Source organism: Panthera tigris, chromosome B2 (assembly GCF_018350195.1).
Source record: "Panthera tigris isolate Pti1 chromosome B2, P.tigris_Pti1_mat1.1, whole genome shotgun sequence".
NCBI lineage: Eukaryota > Metazoa > Chordata > Mammalia > Carnivora > Felidae > Panthera > Panthera tigris.
The window spans coordinates 99,730,528-99,748,741 of record NC_056664.1 but is presented as its reverse complement, the minus strand read 5'-3'; the positions used below and the strand labels follow the sequence as shown (position 1 = coordinate 99,748,741).

At 38.6% G+C, this 18,214-nt stretch overlaps 1 protein-coding gene across 3 annotated transcripts in view; it reads left to right on the top strand.

Moving 5' to 3' along the window:
- The first annotated feature begins 3,413 nt into the window (after positions 1-3,413).
- The window catches only part of REV3L (REV3 like, DNA directed polymerase zeta catalytic subunit), a 172,413-nt gene continuing 157,612 nt past the window's right edge, over positions 3,414-18,214 (top strand). The window contains exon 1 of one of the 3 annotated variants that reach the window (XM_042987001.1): positions 3,414-3,640. In XM_042987001.1, coding sequence (XP_042842935.1) covers positions 3,502-3,640 — 139 coding nt within the window. In that variant the 5' untranslated portion in view covers positions 3,414-3,501. Of the gene's footprint in view, positions 3,641-12,956; positions 13,214-18,214 lie in introns of those variants that run through there. The other 2 variants (XM_042986999.1, XM_042987000.1) reach the window with 2 other exon arrangements.

The window sequence follows — 18,214 nt, the reverse complement described above, 5'->3', positions numbered from 1 at the left end:
TTTAACTTGCTAGCTTCTAATGTACAAGCTAGACAGGGGCTGGATGAGTGCTGGGTAAGCCATTGTATAATACCTGCTGAAAGATTACAGCATCCATTGCCTTCTGCTCTAAATTGCTAGTAGGCAAATAAATACTAATAGAAGTTGAACAGTTGTGGTACAGAAGGTTGGGCAGGCTTTTACTAAAAGCATGACATGATGAGTATACATCAATGGACTAGAAGAGATATATATCAACTGATATGACTAAAATACATTTCTATGATGCTAGACTATAAGCTCTGTAAGAGCAGGGGCCATGTCTGTTTTGTCTTTCACTATATCTTATATATCACCTGGCAAATAGAAGCCACTCAACAATAACAACAACAACAAAAATAACTTTAAGAATAGAGAGAGTTCAATTTTGGCATTTCCCTTATTCTGTGCACATAAGACTATGCCATATGATTTTATTTACTCCTTTTAGATGAGTTAAACTTTTGGATGTCAACAGTTTACAATGATACTTTCATAGGTTATCTCATTTGCACCTATACCATCCCTGAGAAAACAGGAATTACTATCCATTTCATAGATGAGGAAACAAACTCCAAAAAATAAAGTGATCTTTCCAAACTCATTTAGCTAGTAAATGATTTAAAATTTTCATTTCCTAACTCAAAATTCCAGAACTCTTTCTTATGTCAGGAGACTGTATTTATAAAACACATTTGATAATGATTAATTAGGGAAGTATTGTCAAGTTTTCAATTTGAGCAACAACTTAAACTCAGTTACATGCAATGGACAAAATATCCTGATTTCATGCCACAAATGTTTTTCTTCAAAGTGAACATTCTTCCCTGGGCACTTTAGAAGGATTAGAATTGTGGTTGCAATTATCTTTTCTTAAAGTCAATGATGTTGATTCAAGAGGTAGGGGGAAATAAACCCTCTTCTAGAAATAGCTAATCCATGAATTCTATGCTTTTACTTTTTTCTAGCTAGGAATAGTATAACTTAAATGTTATGATGTACTTGGATTAAAATATAGTACAGGGACTCTCAGTTTTATATTACTTTAGAATCATGAGTGGTGGGTGAGGAGGTTGCTAATACAGATTTCCAGGCCTCATCCTAAAAATGTGACTTTGTAAAGGCCAAAATATTAAATTCTAAAGAACACTCAAGAGCCCAGAATACTAAGAATGGTGCCTCTGACATTCAGGTTGTACAAGAGTAGCTATTTTACCAGAAAATGCATTTTAGCATGGTAGTGCTATTTTTAAATCACTTCCATAGCCTCCTAAAACTTAAACCAATTTAAGAGATTTGCCTCTTAAAATTATTAGGTAATTTCCTGTATATTAGAAATCTTGCTACCTATGTTATTATAATCATGCTCTGAGGTTGAAAACTGCAGGTTAATTTACTGTCCTAATCAGTCTCAAATCTCTTTGAGTATAAATTCTTACTAGCATTATATGTCATGGAATTTATAGACAGCTTCTTACCAGTGATCTGTCCCTTTGAGCCTTTTGATTTCCCATTTGAAGAGACACAATGGTTCCAAACGAGGATCTCTTACACCACTTAAAATACATGGCAAACTACTAACCATTAAAATACACCAGTATAATACATAAGAGTGGATGCATGATCTCTAATTAGGGCAGACTGAAAATGACTGTCAAAAGTCCTTTATTCACTGCCATACTTCGAACTTGAAACCATGGTTTCTCTCTCCTGCTTAAACCGTTTTGATAAGGTTCACCTAAACCGTTCTGGATTTAAGTAAAACTCTCGTTCCAGGGAGGAGAAAACTAAGGTTCCAAGAACCTAAATTATTTGTCCAAGGTCACACCCAGTATTAGTGACCAAATCAGACAAAAATCCATCGATTCCAATATAATGGCCAACCCAACTCCTTCTGTTAGTACCCCTTTTTTTTTCGATTTCACAACTGCACCCCATCTCCCAACCTCTTTTTGGATAAAGTTGTTTTGTTTAACAGTCCTTCCCCTCCCCACCCCACCCCCGTTTGCTTTTATGCCTTTGCATGATAAAACCTCCCATAATCAGTTAGTGAATAACACTGGGTGTCCATATCTAACGCGATGACTTTCACGGGCCTTTTTCTTTGGCCGAATATTTCTCTGAAAGGCTCTTAATCCTGGATTCCGCCGGGGAGGGAGAAGGGAAGGGAGGTCACCCAGTGCTGACAAGTCCGTACATGTACAACGCGCGCGCGGGACGCAGCCTGCGGGGCCGAGGAAGAAACCGAGGAAGGATATATTAGGGCGGAAGGGCAGAGGCGGAAGAAGAACACCGTGGTGGGAAACCCCTGTGCACGGGATCTGCCAACCCCTTGGCAAAGCTGAGCAGAGCCGAGAGTGAACAAACCCTTTTAGGTGGCCAGGCGCAGACACTGCAGCACAACGCAAAAGGAGGGGGTGCGGCGGCTCGAGCCGCACGATCGGGAGGGAGCGTCCGGGCGGCCCTTTTATAGGCCGAAGCCCGCGCTCGCGCGCCCCCGCCCCTCGCGCCGCCCCCGGGCCACGCGCGGATCCGCGGCGTTACCTGAGAAGGGCCGGCTGCGTCCGCGCCCGGCCCCGCCCGTTCCGCCGCCCGCCCTCCCGCGAGGCCGCGGCGGCACGAGATCTGCGCCTCGCCTCCCTCCTCCCGCGGGCGGGTTTTCTTACCTTGTGAAAAGCCGTCTCCGCGGTTGCCCCCGCCTCCTTCGCAGGATTTGAAATGGCGGTCGGCGAGGCGAGCGCGAGCACCGCAGCTCCGGCCAATCCCGCCTAGCCACCAAAACGGCCCCGAACACTGGCGGCCCCCTCCCGCAAGCCCCTACGAGCCCATCCATGACATCGGCGCTCCGCCGCCCCCCCCCCTGCTGCCCCCGCCCAGGTGGCCGTGCCCACCGGCCGAGTCATCGATTCCTCGCGCCAGGCGCTAGTCCCGCTTTCCACCGGCCTCCTCCCTCGCTGCGAGCCTGGGGGCGGGGGAGAAAACACCTTCTCGGCCCCCGCCTGGGTGTCCCGCTCGGGCGCCCGCCCTGCTCCCTCCCTTTCCCGCCGCGTCCCCTCCCCCAACTACTCACCGCCCTCCCTTCGCCACACACACAACCCCATCTCCCCTCCCCCAGTGGTTGCGTCCGTGACATCATCATCATGGCAACAAGAGCTGCAGCCTGGGACCGAGGAGCCCGTGTGATTCCCGGCGGCGGCGGCAGTGGCGGCAGCACCAGCACCGACGATAGCGCCAGGGCTTCTCTCCTGCTGCCCCTCGCCAGGTGCTCCTGAGGAGGCGGCGGCAGCAGTGCCAACACCGCCCGGCCCGCCGCCGCTGCTCCCGGTGTCTGTGTGTGAGGGGAGGGGGCCGAGCCGAGGAGGGGAGGGGGCGCCGCCGCCGCTGCTGTGGGGCCGTCGCTGCGGAAGAAGCCGCCGCCGCCGCCGCTGCTGCTGCCGCTGCCAGATCGCTCGTGAAGAGAAGGCGGTGGCGGCGGCGGCGAACATGTTTTCAGTGAGGATAGTGACTGCCGACTACTACATGGCCAGCCCGCTGCAGGGGCTGGATATCTGCCAATCCCCCCTCACCCAGGCCCCTGTCAAGAAGGTGCCCGTGGTGCGAGTCTTCGGAGCGACCCCGGCAGGTAAGCGGGCGCGGGGCGCGGGCGGGAGCCGGCGGGGCGCCCGGGCTGCCCTCCCCGCCGCGCACACGCGCGCACACCGCCGGCTCTCGGTGCATCGCTGCCGCCTCTTCCCTCCCCTCCGCCCTCCTCGCCTTTCCCCCGGTGCGTGACAAGAGGCGCAGAAATGTGGGTCCGCGCGAGCGCTGCGCCCCCTCCTCCCCCGGCGGGGAGGCGGTGGGCGCTGAGTGCCGAGTGTTTACACTGCGTGCGGCGGCCGGGGGCCGGATCCGCACTCGGGGTCTCGGGCAGGGGGGAGCGAGCGCCCGCGAACAGCGCTCTGGCCCTGCAGGATGGGCCAGGTGGCCGCGCCATGTCCTCCGTGAACGGGTTCACAGGGCTGCGCTCAGAGGTCGGTCGCTGGTGGGACTGCGGACAGCCCCCTGCGTCTCCCAAGTGCCCTTTCTGGAAATGGCTTTAAGAGGAGTGAGGAAGTGTCAGCTCTCTGTGGTCTGCCTCTCCTCCTCGCTTCTCGCCTGCGCTCTCCTCTGCCCCTTCCGGAGGTGCCGTGGGCTGAAGAGTGGCGCCTGGGGCCAAATAATCTTTCTCATTGAAGTGACCATGTGGTTCTGCTGTGAGTGCAGGTCGTGACTCCTTAGAGTTTAAGCCTCAGAGTCTGGGGACAGGGCAATATCCTCAGGTGCAATGCTTTGAGGGAAACGTGGATCCATGGAAGTAGGAAATGTGTGTTTGTTGCCCAACGTAAAATATCCCACTCAGTGGCGTGAATTTCTTATGAACCACAGCTGAACTCAGCAACACAAACATTCAGAAATGCTCTATGCTGAGTTGCAGTATTGCGTTTTAAATGCACGTATCTTTAAAACGAAAACTGTTTTGATGAACGAGTGGGGTGGGGAGACAGCAGTGACAGAATCTGCATTCTCAAAAGCTCTTGGGGACTTATGATAATATAAATAAGTAGTGGCCAAATTTACAAGGTTTTAAATTGTTTTGGTTTTCTACATGCTTTGAACTGTCTGCATGAAATAACGGAGCTGCCTCCTAGAAAGGGATGCACTTACCTCTAGCGATGTATTATTGCCCTATGGGATTTTAGAAGGCATTTCCCACTTGATGCTTCTTGCCCTAATCACCATTCCTCTTATTACTACTGTTTCTGTGGACTACCCAGATAATAACACTTTCCCAAACACAAGCACTCATTTTCAAGCAGTTATCTTTTACTGTGAATTCTCTTTGTTAAAAATTTCAGCGGTGTTAGTGAGATTTGACAGAGCATTCCTTTTTAAAAATAACGAAAACGATTTTGATGATAGGGACCCTTGTAAGATGGGGAATTTGAGTGCTGTTAATTTGTTGAAAGGATAACACCTGGAATTTTGGAGGCTGGAAAATAGAGGCAGTAGAGTTCTGAAGGATAGATTTTTCTGCCCTTTTATGTGTTTATCGGTGCTGTCTTTGTTTCTAATTGGAATTTCAGTGTAATATACTATTTGTTCTCACTTCAGCTACAGAGAAATAATAAGATAGTGACGTTGATATAGCTCTGTTTAGCCAGATTTCCAAATCGTAAAGTGACACGTTAATAGGATATACTGTGGCATCTCTGTGTATTAAAGTTTGTATGGTTTGGATTATTTCTACACATAGTTTTTTTGTTTTTTTGTTTTTTTTCCCCCCTACACAAGTCATTAAATATGTATCCCTGAGTGATTTTCAAGCTGTTTTATAGAAAACTTTTGTTTGTGGAAATGGGTGAAGATCTACTGTGATCTAGCAGTAATTCTATAATGTGAGAAACATTCTTCAAGAAATGATGATGAGGTACTTTTGTGTTTCTTAATATAAAAAAAATAGACACAGGGACTATTCTGTGATAAATATTTATTTCTTCCCTCCTGGACATCTTACAATTGATTACCAGCTCCCTTAAAAAAAAACTTTTAAAAAATATACTTTGAAATGTATAATGTAAATGAATATGAAATACTTTTTTGTACATACATTGAAAGATAAGAAACTTAATACAAAGAAACTGAAACTTTTAAAGGTGTATCAAATTGAGTTTGCTGTAAATATAGTTCAGTTACAAACAAAACTTTTGTGTTTCTTCAACAGGTGAAAAATTTGAAGTCACTGGCAAACATTTAGAGTTTATAGCTTTCAGAAATTAAGCCAGCATTTTTAACATGTTAGAAACTCCCAGTAAAATGAGTATTAATCATAAACAAAAAGTGTACAATATCTGCTTCCAAATTCTCTCCCCAAAGAAAACTAGTCCAGTTCTCCTAGTAAAATAAATTTGAAAATAATTAACATAAAAGGTCAATCTGGCTTAGTAATAAAAGTCTGAGTGCTAGAATTTTTTAATGAAGACCGTTTTATCGTTTGAAAGTATAAACTATGTTAATATGTTTATGAATTATATAAATTAATGAAAAATAGTAACACATGATAAATCTACGTTATATAAAGTACCAGAAACTTAAGTCTTTCATATATAATAGGTAATTTTGGAAGTCCTTAATTCTTTATCTTGGTTTGAAGAAAAGCTGTTTTTAAACTGAGTTTACTTTTTGTAAATGAGTCCTGAAAAGTAGAATTTTCTCCCAAATAATGAGGCCATTTCATATTTGTATTATAAATTCTGAACTGATTGATTTCTCACATTTTTACTAGTTCAGTTTTTCTATTGCATAAAAGGTGTTTTTCTGCTTTAGAAAACAGTCCAGTTGACTTCTGATTGTCATGCGTTTTGAGGGCATATCTTGAGTAATTTAAGAAATAAATTAACTATCTTAGGTTTAAAAGCTCTTGTATCTTGTGTTGCTGAAATTTGAAAAGGTATTTAAAAAAAAAAGTGGCATAGTCAAATTTGAGTGGTAAATCCTGACTGATTTAATCCCTGAGGATGTTGATTCCTGAGAGAATCACTTAAATTTTCATGTGAGTGAGTGATGGAATTATTTTTACAAAAACCAAAAAACCTGCTTTTCTTCACTCATTGAAAAAATGTCTTGAGCACTGTTTTGATGTCACAGTGTATTGAGCAATGTTAACAACAACGTTTTGGTAATATGTTTTAATGGAGAGAAGCAAGGTTATAAATAACTGAAGTACAGGGCAGTGTTTTTTCACTTGGATTTGAATACGGGTGTAACTGCTCTGGGAATTCACTTCAAATGAAATCCTAAGGCTTCATTGTGAGGACCTGACTCAGGTGGATCTGAGTTTCCATATCCCAACTCTTGCTTATTAGTTGCTTGACATAACTCCATGTTGAGCTTAGAAAGCTCTCTCAGTTTTCTCAGCACCAAGTTAAACAGAATTATCCTCTCAAAAAGCTTCCCTGCTGAGATGCAGAGTAGGAGTAAATAGAAGAGTGTGAGTGAGATGTTCACATAGCAAGTAATTAAACAAAGTAGGCCAAACAGACTATAGAGGGAGCTGCTTGTCTTTGAGATTACTGTACAGAACTCTGCCACTCCCCCCACCCCCCCCACCCCAGTCTTCCTCCAGATAATGAAAATTTTAGTAGATTGTTCTGGATGCTAGCTGTTAAACATGAAATCAAGTTCTTCAACATAAGAAATTGGTTATTCTGAAATGCTATATATGAGTTTATGTCGTTGCTTAATACCTTCACTTTTTTTGTGAAGTGGCAGATCAAGTTTGAGATGAGTACTGTTTTGAAAACTATAGCATTTATCGACAACTTAAATTACAGATAATTTCTCTAATAATAGTCTTGTTTGTTCACAGCCTTTTAAAATTTTTTTTTCACTTAGACCATCTAAAAAAATTTAAGATCACATAATACCGATCTGATACAATTATTAGAAAGGTTTTTTTCAGGAGCACTGCTGAGATTTAGTGATTTTCCACAAACAAAATTAGTCACTCTATTTAGTAGGCATTTGAAGCCCTGAGTACCAAATTTTATTAGCTTTAAAATCACAATCAGTAAATTAGAGGCTAAAGCAGGGAGGTCCCTCTTAAATCTGGACACAGTAGAATCTGGTAATACTCGGTTCATTCAGTGAACACTTAATGAGAACTTACTACGTATATTGAGCTATTTTTGGTGTGGTCATTTTAAACAACTTTTATCCTTTAGACTCTCACAATATAGTAGAAATGATAGACATGTAAGCATAAGTCAAATGTAGTTTGATTATGACAGATGTGTGTAAGAAAGCAAGGACTCAAAGGAGAACATGTTAGTGACCAACTAGCAGGCAAAAAGGGGAGTCAGGGAAGGCTTCATGAAGGAAGTATGGCTTAAGTCATTTTAAAGGAATCTCAAAAGAATTTTAAAATTCTGATAGAGGAACAGATAAAAGGTAATTCACGAATGAGTAAACTGCTCTTGGCAGGGCAGCTTGGCAATGCATATCATAATCCTTGAAATGTTGTTTTTTGACCCAATAATTCTAGCTTTAGGGATTTTAATCTATGAATGTAAATCTTTTGGCAAAATCTGATTATCTTTTGAATCCATCTACTTCTTTTCATTATCCATCACCACCTTAGTCTAAACTACTAGCATTTTTGGATGCATTTACAACAGTAGCCTCCTAATCTTGGCCTACACCCAGTCCACTCTGTTCCCTTCTAATCTGTTTTCTACACTGTAATCAGAGGGATCTTTTCGAAATGCAAACCTGATTATATCACCCTACTACTTGGTATGCTTCAGTAGCTTTCCATTGCATTTAGGATAAGGACAAAGCTACATGTCTTATGTGGTGGCGTCTACATGTCTTACAAGGTCTTGCATAGTCTGGCCCCCACCTTTCTATCCAGCCATGGCTTGAGCCATGTTCTTCTTGCCTTGCTCTTTGTGTTCCAGCCATATTGGCCTTATTTCAGTCCCTTATTCTTGCCATGCTCCCTTCCACAATGAGGCCTTTGTACCTGCTGTTCCCTCTGCCTAGAATGTTTTTCCTTTTCCTTCACCTAAACTCTGATTTACCTTTCCTCAGGGAAGCCTTCCCTATCATAGACTCTCAGAATTCCATAAACTCTCCTTCATAACACTTGCTATAGTTGTAATTTTATATATGTTGGAGATTAATGTCTGTTTTCCCCAGTAACCTCCATAAATGCTGGTAATGTGTTCATTTTTTGCACACTGTTATACAATCAGTACTTACCACAGTGCTTGAAACTCAAGTATTTTTGCAAGAATTAATCAATAGATGATAGTTATCACAGGGCACAACCTCAAATATTCAACAATTGGGAAATGGTTATATAAATTGGGCACATTCATATAGTAGAACTTATGTCATTAAAATGATATTTTAGAAGAATATAGAGTAATATGGGATAATGCTGTTAGTATATTATGTGAAAAAATCAGCTTGCAAAATAGTCATTTATTAAAATCCAGAAAAAAATACACCAAAATATAAAGGTTGGTTATCTCTGGGAGATGTGTTTTGAATTTTTTAGATTGTCTACAGAGACTATGTATTGATTTTATAATTTGGGAAAAAACTATGTACAAACTTAAGGAAAAACTGGCTTTTTAGGTATGGTACATAAATATAGCAAGAAAGACTTGAAGTTCATATTGGGCTCCAAAAAAAGTATCAACCACAATGCATGATTGATTGCATAATGATAGTATGGAACTTTATTCTATAAATTCAGTTTAGGAACTGCAAAATGATTCTTACATTAAAAAAGCCAATAAATTCTGGCTTTTTAATTTTACCATTTATATGTAAATTGATTTTAATTTTAAAATGTTTTGAAAAGTAATGCAGTTTTGGCACATGGCAGCAGTGAAACAGAGTGGAGGCCAGAAATTGACTTAAACATAAATAAGAACTTACGGTATCAAAATGTATGCTACCCTTACCTATTAGTATGGAAAAGAGTTATTTAATAAACAGTGTTGAGATAGCCAGTTAATCATCTAGAAAAATAGAAAGTTGGCTTCCAGGTGAGACAGAAGATTTAAATGTGAAAACAAAACAAAACAACATAGGATAATTATTTGTAATGTAATCTAGGAATGGCGAAGACCTTTCAAAGTATAAAACAGAACTGAAGCCAGATTGCTCACATTTACAACATAAATGAAATTCTATACAGAGAAAAAAAAATCATAAAGTTAAACAGATTAGTAATAACTGATTTGTATACTTTTCACAAAGGAGTCCTTTCCTCTTGATACATAAACAGCTTCTAGAAAATAACTCAGTAGAAAAAATGAGCAAAGAGAATTCATATGAAAAGATGTGCAATTTTATTTATAAAGAAGATATAAGTTAAAACTACAACATACTATTTATCACCTATCAAATTAGGAATAATTGATTACATAATATAACTTGGGGAGGTTGAGAGGAAGGGGAAATGGGCATTCTCATATTGCTGGTGGGGATATAAAATGTTCATTTTCTATGGAAAGCAATATGGAAATCATTTTAATACAAGTATATTTTGATTTAGCAATTTCATTTAAGGATTTCATCCTCAAATATTTTACATATGTGTTAAATGAACATATAAAAATATTTGTGGCAGCATTGTTTGTCATTGCAAAAAATTGGAAACAACCTACACATAAGTCAGTAGGGGAGTGGTTAAGTAAATAATGGTGTATCTTTTCAATGGAATACTAGGCAGCCTTTAATGTAATGAGGCAATACTATGTATTCGGCTATGGTGCCATGTCTAAGTTATATTAAGAGGAAAAAAAGCAAGACAGGAGACTCCATGTTTAGTATGTTGCTATTTGTGTGGTTTAAAAAATATATATATATATATATATATATAAAATATAGGGGTGTGTGTGTGTATGTGTCTGTGTGTGTGTCAAAGGATACATGAGAATTTGATAACAGTGGTTGTCTGCAGTGAGGGGAACTGGTAGTCTAGAGGACAATGGTGGGAGACTGTAATTTTGGAATATTTTTTACCATGTGCATGTAATACCTCTTCAATTTTAGTTTTTAAAATTATGTTGTGTTTCCAGGAATTGGTAAGGAAGAACAAAAACAAAAGTCTAATAGTTGTAAACAGTTATCAAATGATTACTCCAATACTGTTTAATTTTAGATTTTGCTAGAGGTCTTCTAATCCAGTGCTTCCCATTGATGTTATGTGGCTCACTGGAGGGTGGCCCTAGTGGAGTGGGATCTGAAGGAAGACTGTGGGGTTCCTTTGAGCAGATAACTCGATGAGCAACAACCCGCAGTTACTGCTCCTTTTGATATTTTCAACGCATTAGAGGAGGTGCTTTATTATTTGGAATCTACTTCAGCTAACTACAGAGTATGCAACTGCCTCTTGTGGAGAAGGGATCATGGAGCTACCATTGGAGTTTATATTCCCGGTGCCTGATGAGCATGTCACACAGCACAAGATGTAGTCCGCTGTCAATGAGAGCAGAGGGTAGCAGGGATGTTGGTTGCCCTGGGAAGCCCAGCTCTAGGCCTGAATTTCTTTCTGTTATTCACCTGTGTTGGATTTCCTAGTCATGTGCATCTGATGTGTCATTTAGCTTGCTGCAAGATGACTGCTAATAGTGCATGTATATTCTGCAAAAATAAACACCATTGTTATTTTGAAATATTGTTCTTGATGTGAAAAAGGTTGGATTTGAAATTAATTCATATTACTACAAACCTCATTTAAATTTTAATTTTCTTTTATAATTATGTAAAGGAAATGTGATAATTTTTTCACAAAATACCGTGTTGATGCCTCCAAATGCTCTTCTGTTGGTCTGTGTGCCGAACAAATATTATTTACAATGTGAAAAAGATTGGGAAACACAGTTCTGGTCAAATCTTCTCATTTTATATAAAGAAAACTGGAATCTAGGTAGGTAAGCTCAGAGATCTGTCCAGTGTCCAATAGTTGCTTGTGTGGGCTAGGTCTGAAAACTGGGAATCTTGACTCTCAGCTCTCACTGGCTCCCCAAATCTAAGGGGAAATTAGAGAAAGGCATTGATGGTAATTGAAAGGCGAACATACTGTACCTTAGAGGAATTATGAGAAGACCCACATGTGCACAGTTTAGAAATCTTTAAGGGCCTACAGTGTCCAATAGTGCTTAGAATCTTCCTGTAGATAGGTTATAGTGGGATTTGTTTTGTGATGACTGTAGCTATCTTCTTTAAAAAATATATAGTAAAGGCTAGAGTATAGTAAGAGGAATTTAGGACAAAATAAACAAAAATTGATACTAGACGTATGTGTATATAGTTTTCCAAAGAAAAAGAGAATGAATGTATCAGGAGAACTTTCAAGTTCCTCTGGTGCTTTAATTTTCTCTCACCTTGTTTTTGATTGGATTAGAATTTGTTCAATAAAAAAATGAATGAAAATTGATTCAGGTTTAAGGAGGTTGGGGTTAAATAGACTTCAAAGGGTGTTGTCATTAACCCTAGACATTTCAAAGAAATACTTAGCAACTTAGTAAGATATGGGATATGGTATATTGTATGTTACGTTGGTACCTGGCTGCCATTTCAACGCCACAGTGATACTAAATAAGAGAGGAAATAATGAATGTTAAGGTACAGTAAACTTTGGGTAAAATGTGTTAATTAATAGTTTCCAGGTAAGATACAGATAGGGAAGGAGGAGTAGGTGTCTTAGGCAATTAAAACAAAACTCCACTGTTAAAACATAAAGTAAATACATTTTTGAGATCAAAACAAATCATAAGTAAAAATCAAACCCTCTTAATAACAGTCTATTTAACCTTTTGGTGTGCAGGTGTGGTTTTTATTTTTGTTGCTTTTTGGGTTTTTTTTTTTTTGTCATTTCTTTTAAGTTTTTTCACATGATCGTCTATATTTCTTCCAGTTGTCTGTAACTTTTTAAATATTTTTTCAATGAAAAATATTTTGTTAATTAGTATTGGCAAACTGGACTGTTTTCTGCAGCAGAAATTGAATATATGCCTAGCACAGTAAATTCTGAGAAAAAAGGGTAGTAATTGTCATTGTAAATGTTAGGGTTTTTGTTTTTGTTTTTTTGGTCCAATTCTATTTTCTTTTTAGATGATAGTTGTGGGAAATACTAAGAATTTGAGGTCAATTTCCTTGGGGGTAGTTATTTAATTTTCTTTGGGTTGAGAGAGCATTTACTATATAAACGATTCAATAATGAAAGAAAGCGTGTTACCTCAAAATGCTTGTGTCATATATAACAATATAACGAGAGTTTTCTATTTTTCTTCCATTTATTACGATTACCAAGGAAGTATAATTATAATTAAAAGAAATATTTTATTTTGCATATATTTACACTTCAAAGCAATTTATATATTAAATTAGGTTTTGTTTGAGATGGTGAAATGAAAGATTTTTGTGAGTAAGAATACATGTTGATATGTGAAAAAATGTGAAGTTAAAACATGTTGGCATACTCCTAGTTTCTCAGAACAAGAAAATGACTAATCTAAATTTCATTTCAGAATAAAAACCAAGACAAGCCACATAAAAGCAACCTAAAAATTAAACTGTCATCATATTATTTGTTTTAAAACTATGGAATAATATATCTGAGGAAGATTTCTCTCAAAATTGTTTTTCTCAATTTCAAGTAAGTAATTTATTTTGGTTAATATATTGGGGATGAGGGGGGTTGGGGGTGAGCCTTGGCATTGAAGTTGGTAAATCCTACTCATCCTTAAAGTAACAATTAAAATATTAACCTCTTTTAAAGCCTTTTATGACTCCTTTGCCCATTCCCAAAAGGTTATCTCTTTGGTTTCCCGTAGTCTTAGCCCCCTTTCACATTGCTGATAAAGGACTTCCTACACTGAGTGTTGTGTTTGTCTGTAGGGATAGTCACATGGCACTACCCTTGTGTGCCTCCCTGCCCCCTCCCCGTCCTTGTACCTCCCTACACTGCCTTCTGTTCAGAGACCCTCAGCAAGTTACTTTACTTCTATGAGCCTTAATTTCCTCCTCTGTAAGATGAGTTTTAATAATTTTTACCTCATTGGATTATTACGATTAAATACAATAATCATCAAATGTGTGGCATAATAGTAATATGTTATTTTCTTTGCCCTTCTAACTCCAGAATCTGCCACATTACTTCATATGTAATAAGCTCTCTTTAAAATAATTGAAATTAAAAATGGAATATTTGTAGCATTCCTTTCTCACAATAGGGCAAACTAGAATACCTGCACATTGTGGAATAAAGCTTTTTACAGTTGGTCACTGACTCATATATCTTCAGGCTAGATAATTACCTGTTTACAGTACTTTTTTTTAAAAATTGACTTTTTTTTTTTAACCTACTAGGCCTGATTTTTCTTTTTTAACTCTTGATGTATACATAGAGATAGAAAAGTGTCCAGGCCTGATCTTGCCTTGAAAAAGGGCAATGTTAAGCCATTGATCCAAGGAGTAACTATGATTTTCCAATGCTACAAATTAGGTTAAGTTTATTTCTTGTGAAAGAGCCTTATTTTCCAAAGCCTTCAGTAATGCCTTCTTTTTTAAAAATGATGGTAGAATGAATTGAAAGTGTGTGTTCCAGAGATCACAAAGGTGGCAATAGAATTTATTCATCTCTTATTTTTGCCTTTTGTGAATTCATAAGACACAAGAAGCCTTTGGTATTTAAACCTATGTAGGATTGTGGAATGTGGACCAAATGAAGTAATTCATTATTGCCTAGAGTTTGAATTTCTTCACCAAAATTTTTTATACGTATTCCCAGGTTTTGTTTAGTTTTGTTTTAATAATGTTGTCTTTTAAATTTTTCATGAAGTCATTAGAAAGATTTTCAAATTAATTTTAATGAATCACAGTTTGTTTGATGATGCTTAATGATTTTACAGTAGAAGCCAGGAAGGGGCACCTGGGTTGCTCAGTCAGTTAAGCATCGACTTTGGCTCAGGTTGTGATCTCCCCTGTTTATGAGTTTGAGCCTTGCATCAGACTCTCTGGCTGTCCATGCAGAGCCTGCTTCAGATCCTCTGTCTCCCTCTCTCTCTGCCCCTGCCCTGCTCATACTCTCTTTCAAATAAAAATAAAAAAAATAATTAAAAAAAAAAATAGAAGCCAGGTTGGTCAAGAGACATTACTTTTACATCATTTTACTGACAGAGGTTATAGGCCATTAATTGACCCCTTACTATATGCCCAATGCTAAATTGTTTTAATCTGTACAACAACTCTATAAAGTGAGTACTATTATCCCCATTTTAAAGTTGAGGAAATGAGGCTTGGAGAGGTTAATTAACTTTTGCTTAAAGTTATTCACATATTTACCTCATAGCATGTGAGGAGTAAAATTGAGGGAACGTGTATTAGCCTAAACAGAAGGAACAAAGAAGCAAATTATGAAATGTATGTGTCCTAGCGCTGTGGAATTTGATGATAACCATTATTGAGACATGGCAGTGACCATGAATATATTCTTACTCACTTTTTTGCGTGTGTATGATAGTATACCCTGCTATTCTATACTGACCCTTTTTTTTCCTGAGCAATATTAATGTCTCTTCTCAAACTCATGTTCCTATTTGGACTGGATTGTTTTGTTTTATGTGTATGTTTTTATAAGGTGTTAGTGGGACTTTGTTATCAGTCTGATACAAAATATCTTTGTAAGTTTAGTTTGATTAAACAAGTAATGTATGAATATATTCTCGTGAAATTTGACAAACAGAAACAGGTAAAACATAAATTTTCCTTAATCGCCAATCCGACTGCCCTCTCCACTTGTATGAGTTTTTGCGTAATAAACCTCCCCAAAACATAGTGGTATAAAGCAAGCCTTTTGTTGACCTATGATTCTGGGATGGGCTCAGTTACACAGTTTTCCTGCTGCTGGCTGGGCTGCTTATGTGGCGCAGTCGGCTGAGAGTTCAGCTGGACGCTGGTTGGTCTAGGATGGCTTCGCTCACATGTGTGGATATTGGTGCTCGCTGTAGACTAGGATGGAAGGCCATGTGTCTCCAATAGGCTAGCCTTCACCTGGAGGCAGTAGTAGGGTTTACAGAAGCAGCAAGTAAAGGCAAGCCCCGTATATTTTATCTTGTCCCATGGGCCACAAAGCACATCACATGGCCAAGCTGAGTCTGTGTGGAAGGGGTTTCCTAAGAGTGTGACTCATTAGGGGGCCACTATTCCAATAATCTACTATATCACTGTTGCTGGCTGACTCATTTTTCAGGAAACGTTTGTCAGTGTGACAGTGTCCTGCTCTTCTTGAAAGAGTATAGTATTTAAAAATTTATTGAACAATTCTGATAAATCTAGCTAATTCCTTGTTCTTAGTTGTTTTATTCCATTCTCATCACCCCTCAGCATCATTCCTGGTCCCGTTTACCCAACAAATACTTACTCTGAGCACCCACTAAATGCACAGTAAGGCATCAGGTGAGCAGTAGATGGAGCAAGACCACTGTGATCATCATCCAGGTTTCTTTTTATTTTTTTAAAGTTAATTTTGAGAGAGAGAAAGCATGAGTGGGGGAGGGACAGAGAGAGAGAAAGAGAGAGAGAGAGAGAGAGAGAGAGAGAGAGAGAGAGAGAGAGAGAATCCCAAAGAGGCTCCACACTGTCGGCGCAGAACCTGATGAGGGGCTTGAACCCATGAACTGTGAGATCATGACCCAAGCTGAAATTGGACACTTAACCGACCGACTGAACAGGTGCCCCAGTCATCCAAGTTTTTAAAACTTGCCTACCTTTCTGCTTCATTATATGAACAGAATTCTATAAAAGCAGGCAATTATAACCATTTTTTGAAAACGACCAACAGCCTACACTAGGCAAAATATATCTTGTGTACTAAATTTTTTAAATGTCTTACAAGAATATCTTCAAGAGAAGAGTAAGTGTAACTCAGAGATTGTTTTGATCTGTACTCCCACCAGCAATATGAGACTTCTTCCATCCCCTTACCAAGATTATGTTCTCAAGTGTTTTGATCTTTGCCAATCTAATAGATAAAAACATGGATCTCAGTGTGGTTTTAATTTGCATTTCTTTTATTATGAGATCAAGTGTCTTTCCATATGCTTGAGAGCCATTTGTATTTCCTTTTTGGTGTACTACGTGTTTATTTTTTATCTACTTTCTGTTTTTGAGTTTTGGTCTTTTGTTTATTGATTCCTAGGAGCTTATCATGTAATAGGAAAATTGGTCTTTGTGAATGGACTTTCTGATATTTTTTCCCAGTTTATTCTTACGGTAAATACATTTTATTTAAATAATTTTTTCATTTTATAAAGAACTTTTTATATCTTACATGAGGCTTTAGATCACATTTAGTTGAAATTAGTTTTAAAACATTAGGCATGGGAAGGGAAGAAAAAGATCCTGACTTTATCACTTCTTCTTTAAAGAACTTACTTTTTAAAATGTTATGACTCAACTTAAAATGAACAGTTTCAAAAGGATCTTAATTTTGATTTGTTTCTTTCTAAGTTTGGGTCTATTGTGAGACCACTCCTTTTGGGGCTATTTTTAGATGATTAGACTGTGTAGCATAGGTGGAGAAAATTTGTGTTACTTAGAATAACTTGTTAATAATACTGCTTTGAGTCTTGTTCAGTGTGTGTGTGTGTGTGTGTGTGTGTGTGTGTGTGTATAATGTGCACACATGCATAAATAACAGCGGTTCAGGCAATGCTCTGACTCATATATAACTCTTTACCTATTTAGCCAGCCTTTACCTAATCAACCATGTAGCTGTATTAGAGTGGCTAGATTAGACTAGCCTTTGCCCGGTGGGCCAAATAGAGGAAAGACAACAGACTCTGACCTTTTTTGAGAAAGTAGTAATGCTGCCCACTATCTAAACAGTGTCATTTTTAATCAGATTGTAGGGAGGTAGGAAGAGGGTAGCAGACGCATCTATGATCTCCTGTGTGGCATCTGACATTGTGAAATACTTGGACTTTTCCCCTTGACTTCTGTATAAAAGGGGATTAGAAAACTGCAAGGCTGTAGACATGAATGTGTCTTGAGTCATTTAATGTAGTTTTCAAAAGTTTTTAAAGTTGTCAAACCTTTTCTTCATACATAATTTTACCCAGCAGGATACAAAAACAGAGAATCCTAAGTGACTTATAGTGGGAAATGGTAGAAAACTAGTTTTTGCCACGCATTAGTTTTTAATTTTTCAAAGTTGTTGAAATGTTCTTTAAGGTCTGTTATATCATCAGTATCGTTATAAATGTTTCATTGACAATTACAAGGTTTTCCAGATGGTAACTGTAATTAAATCATAGTGAGCATTTCATAATGCATATAATTGTTGAATCATGGTTTTATACCTGAAACTAGTATCATATTGTATGTCAGCTATACTTCAATAAAAACAGTTGTCCCTTTATTTGATACCAAATTGTGAACATATAATTCCTTGATTAAAAGAAATTTAGGTATTTCTGAGGTTGTAATACATCTTGCAGTGTATACATTTAACACAGTAATTTTCCATTCTGAAAAGTTAATATTAAGTTGATGGGACATCTTCTAATGGACGACTTCCTAAAAAATATATATAACATTTCATGATATGTTTTCATCCTCTGTATACTTATATTTTTACGTAATTACATCATGGAAT